The 6,000-nt window shown below is 39.8% G+C and overlaps 1 protein-coding gene across 2 annotated transcripts in view; it reads left to right on the plus strand.

The window, feature by feature from the left end:
- The window catches only part of meis2a (Meis homeobox 2a), a 100,734-nt gene that overhangs the window by 88,569 nt on the left and 6,165 nt on the right, over positions 1-6,000 (plus strand). For both annotated transcript variants that reach the window (XM_067991377.1, XM_067991376.1), the window contains exon 10: positions 4,636-4,694. In XM_067991377.1, the coding sequence (XP_067847478.1) occupies positions 4,636-4,694 (59 nt within the window). The remainder of the gene's footprint in view (positions 1-4,635; positions 4,695-6,000) is intronic.

Raw genomic sequence — 6,000 nt, forward strand, 5'->3', positions numbered from 1 at the left:
TAGAAGTGACGATCTAATTTGGGCTTTGTTCCAGATAAATAAGGTTTGGCATAAAGATTTCTCATGGCAAGAATGCTAAAAATAGGAGTAAGTTGCCAGGTGTGGTGTTGATTCAGTGAAGCGAAAAACAGGGTGGTATGAGTAAAGAAGAAGTAAGTTCAATAAAACTCGGGCACAGATGCAGGAGAATGTTAACCCTACATGTAGAGGCACTACACAGAATCGTGTGTTTTTTTTAAAGGTAACTGCAAAGGAATTACTACTTGTACTGTTGGGATCAGTTAGTGAATGGAATAAACATAACTCTGTACAAACTGTCAGGATTATATATTTTGAAGTTTGTGTAACCATTTTTGGCTATTATTTTAAAGTGCCCATTTCTCATTTGTGAGACAGTAGAAACATATTTAAAATCTCTGCATGTTAAATGAACCACTGTTCGTACTAACGTAAACATTCTGATGAGTATCCAAAGATATGACCTCTATGTGACCCCTTAACCTTGCCTGTAATTATTTGTTTGAAGACAGTATGAAGTTCCCATGCTGAGAGGGACTATAATGGTTTGCAGCTCTGTGTGCAAGTGTGTACGAGGGGAGCAAGAGAGGCTTTATAATAAGGAGACTACCAGATGTAAATAATAAAAATGGTTGGGGGTAAAAAGAAAAACCTAGTAATTTAGTCCAGCCCATTACTTGGAGAACACCAGGGAGAAATGAATGGGGGAAGGGAAAGAGGAGGGGTGCGTTACTCTGTGATGTGATACAGGAGCACGTGAAGTCTCCTCATCTCCGGAGTTTTTTTTGTGTCATGTGCACACACCATTAGCGGCTCTTGGGAGGAGAGAAAACAGTCTTATCTGCCTGGTCTGATAATCTCAATTGGCCGTATTCTGATTGATAAAAGGGAGTGTAGCTACAGAGCTTTGAATCAACTCCCAAAGGGACACAACACATTAGCCTGCCAGTGAGTCTAGTATGGAGAAGGTTACTATACTCAAAATGAGCAAGTATGGACACCAAAAGATCTGAAGCGTAATTTACACTACACCTATAACCCTTTGAGTACTGATAACACATCTTTTTTTCCCCCACTTGACATCTGACAAATTCTAAATGTTACAGTGTGAAGTATAATTTTAAAAACTGAAGAAAACGACAGGACAGTTCTTTAGATGCAACCATCCTATTGCATTTTACACTACGGCTGTGGGCTTCAAATAGTTACATTTGGATGTGCTTTCCTTTTGCAGCTGTTTCAAATCAAAATGTTAAGTGTAAACAGTGCAAATTAATGTACTCCAATGTTAGATCAGAGTGCAAATACACATCTCCTAATGTCAGTTTAAACTCAGTTTGCAATCCAACAGGGAGGGTGGGGAGGTAGCATTATATTGATAACAGGTTAGAACAGCCTGGAAAGTTAGCATTACCACAGTGAAACAGTCGGTGTTTACTGAGTAAAATCAAAGGTAGCTTCGATAATGCTACAGTGTAAGATGTTAGACAAGCAATATCTGGTGTTACTGAGTGTTAATGGGACAGATTCAATCCCCTGTTTCTCTCTGTCATTCTGCCAGAATTGACATCGGGGCAATCGTCAAAGAGCAAGTGACGCACCCTTCTCCCTTGGGCACAGTGGGTGCATAGTTTGGGATTATTTGCAAAGAGAAAAGTACGGGGTAACATACTGCCATGAACAGAAACAGATGCAAGAAAAAATTAGAGATATCTAATACTTTTTTTACTATTAAAAGTTATTTCTGGACAGTTTCAAAAATGAAACTTTTTTCTTCTAAAAAAAATCATGGATTCATACAGCACAGGAGGAGGCCATTCAGCCCATTGTGTCTGTGCCAGCTCTTTGAAAGACCTATCTAATTAGTCTCACTCCCCTGCTCTTTCCCCATAGCCCGGCAAATTTTTCCTCTTTAAGTATATATCCAATTTCTTTTTGAAAGTTACTATTGAATCTGCTTCCCCCACCCTTTCAGGCCATGCATCCAGATCATTCCAGACAAATGTCGTTTATGTAACATCTTGACATAGATTATTCCCCATTTTGTTAGGTCTACATGATCTTTATACCCCCTGCTACTGAGAGGGTGGGCGTGTTACTTGCTCCCACAATACCATCATTGCTCCCTGTAGCCAGCCACCAGTGGACACTTGAACTGGACAGACATGGCTCGCCCTTCTGAATTCCCTCCCCCAGCAGGGAGACACTGCAGCTTCTGCTCAGTGTTGCTCAGTTCAGGAAGTGAGAATTGAACCCACAATTGATCCTTTACATGACACTGAACACTAGTGTCTGCCTATCTTTCCCCTTTTAGTTTAGTACTGTTGCCACCTGTGCGACACTTCCTCCATTAGCCAAGAGCGCAGAACACTGAAATGCAGATTTCTCCACTGCGGCTGTGAATGCTGCTCTGTGATTGGACAATGGGAGACACAATTTTGTGGGAGGGACATGTCCTGGCAGTTTTTCCTCCCACATGGGTGAAAATACCCAGCTTTTGCAAAGTACCCCATCTACTGGCCTGACTGAGTACTGACAACCCACTTAAATATCATTTAAAGACAGGATTCAGACTTGGGACCTTTGTTAGAAGTTCAGTCATACTGCTAGAGTGACACAACTCCTTTTGCAAAAAGAATGACCTTCATCTAAAAGCTTTTATTTGAAAATTGTAGTTTCAAAACTACTCATGAAGTCTGTATCTCAAAACTGCAGTGGGTGTGTATTATGTCCATTCTGTCTGATTGCACATGATCTTCATTCAGATTTGGCTTCAAGGTCTATCGATTGAAATCAAAAACATACCTGCGGAAATCCGTGTCACACGCATAACTTGATATTACTTTGTGCCTTGCTACGATTCAGTATAGTGGCAAGTGTGAACACGAGAGAAATTGAATTCATTTTGGATCTGGTAATCGTAACTGAACTGGCTCTCGTTCTGAACAGGGTCACTTTGTGCATTCTGACTGTGGAACAGACGTTTATTTACCGACGATTTGATTTAATGATATCTGCATTGCTTGTTATAAAGAAGCCTCACCATTTCCCTGAAGAACATCTCTTTCTTCGGTTGCTTAGCTAGTTTTAATGCCTGAAGCAGCTTTTCAACTGAAGCTTAGGCAAGTCAAGTAATTGTGTTGGGTGACAATTTTTTGACAACAATGATAGAATGCAAATCTTTAGAGGATTCCCTTTCAATAATTTGTATATAGATAGAAAATAATTCACAATGCACTTGCTAAAACATTGACAAAATTATTACAGTCTGTAGCTTCCTGTTAGAAGGTTCATTCTGAAATAAGAATGCTTACTTTAGCATAATAAGCTATTTGACTATAATAATTTCACATCCTTCATGGGATAGTGCAGTTTTTTTGGGTTCCTGGTTCACTCTCCTCTCTTTCTCCCCATCCCCCAATTTCACAGCCATGAGACATTTGTTACATGCCATTCGCATGAGTTGTACTTCTTGCACTGAGTTGGACATAAAAGACAGTGGAGTAGCTTGGCTCCATTTCAAATGCAAACGTTTGACCTCAGCATAGAAATTGCTAACATTTTAGATAATAAGAAATATGAGGTGGGGGGGGGGGTTGGGCGGGGAGGCAGGGCAGATAAATTAAAGCCAAGCCTGCGATGATTAATTTCACATCGTTTTTATGAAGCGATTTTATCTGGCTGTTTGGGAAGAACAGGAAAGCAGCAATTTTCTGGTAACAGTGAAGAAGCATCAAGTTGCATCATCATTTGTCAAGTCAAAAGTGAAATCCAAAGTTGCCACCATTTTTTTATAATTGCAGCACTTTGGTGGTGTAAGGAAAGTACATTGGTTGTAGAACTTTTTCATAGAAAAAGTTTGCACTTTTAAGGTCACCGGAAAAGCATTAGTTTTAAAGACCATAATGGCCTGGTGCCCCCACCACCATTTTTTTATCCTTCTTCATTCCGTTGTTTCCCAAAATAACAAAATATGTAAGTGCCTGAGTGCAAATGTATCTTTCATCTCAAAATAAAAGTGTCTGTTTCGACCTGTAGAACGAAGCTGTCTATTTTCAAATGTCTTTTAGTACCCAGATTCCTGATGGGCATTTGCCTTTTTTTTCCTGCCCTGGGTGTGGAAATCTTGGTTGAAAAGGTTACTGTTGCCAGTCGCTAACCTCTAAATGACCCCCTGACTTTACAGTCTAAAACTGCAGGAGCCTTTCTGTACCAGCACTTATTTGCTGCTGTGGTGATAAAACTTCAGACAGCCTAATTGATGGGCTTGCTGACATAACAATACCTTGTGAAAGCAGAGAGTGGCAAAGCCTGGTCTTCATTTATGGACAGCTGGAAGGGGAGTTGCACCCCCTATGAGGAGAAAGCAACCTATTTGAGGCAATGAACTTTTACCATGTTTGTGCCTCTTGCACAGGCAGACATTCCATCTGAAACACTAAAATTTAAAATGGTTGACGTCAGAGGCCTTTAAATCAACAGATGATAAATGTGCTCACTTGTGCAGGTGGCTTTTTTCTATGCCTTCAACAAATTAAAATGATGCAAAAGTGTAAGTTCTAAAATCATGTTTTCAAACTAAGCAATGAAAATCTACCTTTTTCCCTTTTGTTTCAGGTTCATTAATGCCAGGAGAAGAATAGTACAACCCATGATTGACCAGTCAAATCGAGCAGGCAAGTCCCAAGTAGTAACTGTATTCAAGTCCCACAGGCACAAATCCACATCAAGTTATTCTGCCAGAGTTCCTACACCTGGTAAATAAACCTGGCAGAGATTCTGGGAGAGATAGTCCCAGAATTCCAATGCAAGGAGCAACTCACTAATTGGTGCCAACTGGAAATCCCACCCTCACTTTCCTGAAACTGCATTTATTTCTGTTAATAATGGTAATTGGGCAAATATCCTTGCACCACAAGTAGCTTGCAGTGGGAACTGCTGCTGAATCACTGGTTGTCTTTCTGTGCCACTGATGCTTTCCATATTGCTCACAACTCCTTGGCGCTTACTAATATGCTTATTAATTTCACCAATGCTGCTGTTTATCACCATTAATGATAGCTGCAGATTGCTTAAAAAGACTACTGTTAAAGTTCACCTAATGCATTCACTGTTTACAAAAAGGTAAGCATGAGTATAAAGCAATGTTTCCTATTATACTCTCATATCTGCTTATTTTTTTGCTCATGTTGTTCAGTGGAGGAAAATATAGTCCTTAGTTTCTTGTTTACCTACATTTTACTGAAAATTATATATTTTATTTCAAGTTAATCATTATTGTAAAAATGCTAAAAATCAATGTAATCTATTTTTTTAAATTTGGCTTATTCACAATATTTAACGAAAGGGCATCTTGTGGTGACCATGGAGTTGTGCCTTTCTGCATTGGTTTGGGAAAAGCTTTACCAAAGTTTTGGTTGTCACTCACACTGCTTTGATTTGATGTTGATTTGCGCCCGCTGCTTTCCTTCAATTTATAAAATGTTATTTATTTATGGGAATTGTGTACATACTTCTCTGCTGGGATCAGGAGCAGTACCGTATTGTGAAATGGAATAGGAAGGCCAGAACACTAGTTTTAAGTGCAATGTTAGTCAGGGAGAGTCCAATTTTATTTGGCGGGTTAAGAGTTAATCTCACTGCTGTACGATGAATATCAGTAAGTTCTAGATAGCGTAAGACTTGTTCTCCCTCCCTCTGCTGAAGGTACTGACTCTTGCTGGGCTTCGGATCCATGGGTACCTTCTGGGTGCAGCCCAAGTGGCTTTCTTCATGCCTGAGTTTATGCAGAAATGTTGGAAGGCTATTCAGGCATGAGAGGCATCGCAGCCTAATCTAATCCTTTCATTACTCGAAATCAACACACACACACACACACACTTTCAAGAACAAATTATTGGAAAGAAGTCAGGAATGAGAGGCTTGGCTGATTTTTTATTTTCCCCTTCTCCCTAGCCCAGGGATGCAGATGCTATTTGTAGT

Source organism: Heptranchias perlo, chromosome 10, assembly GCF_035084215.1.
Source record: "Heptranchias perlo isolate sHepPer1 chromosome 10, sHepPer1.hap1, whole genome shotgun sequence".
Lineage (NCBI taxonomy): Eukaryota > Metazoa > Chordata > Chondrichthyes > Hexanchiformes > Hexanchidae > Heptranchias > Heptranchias perlo.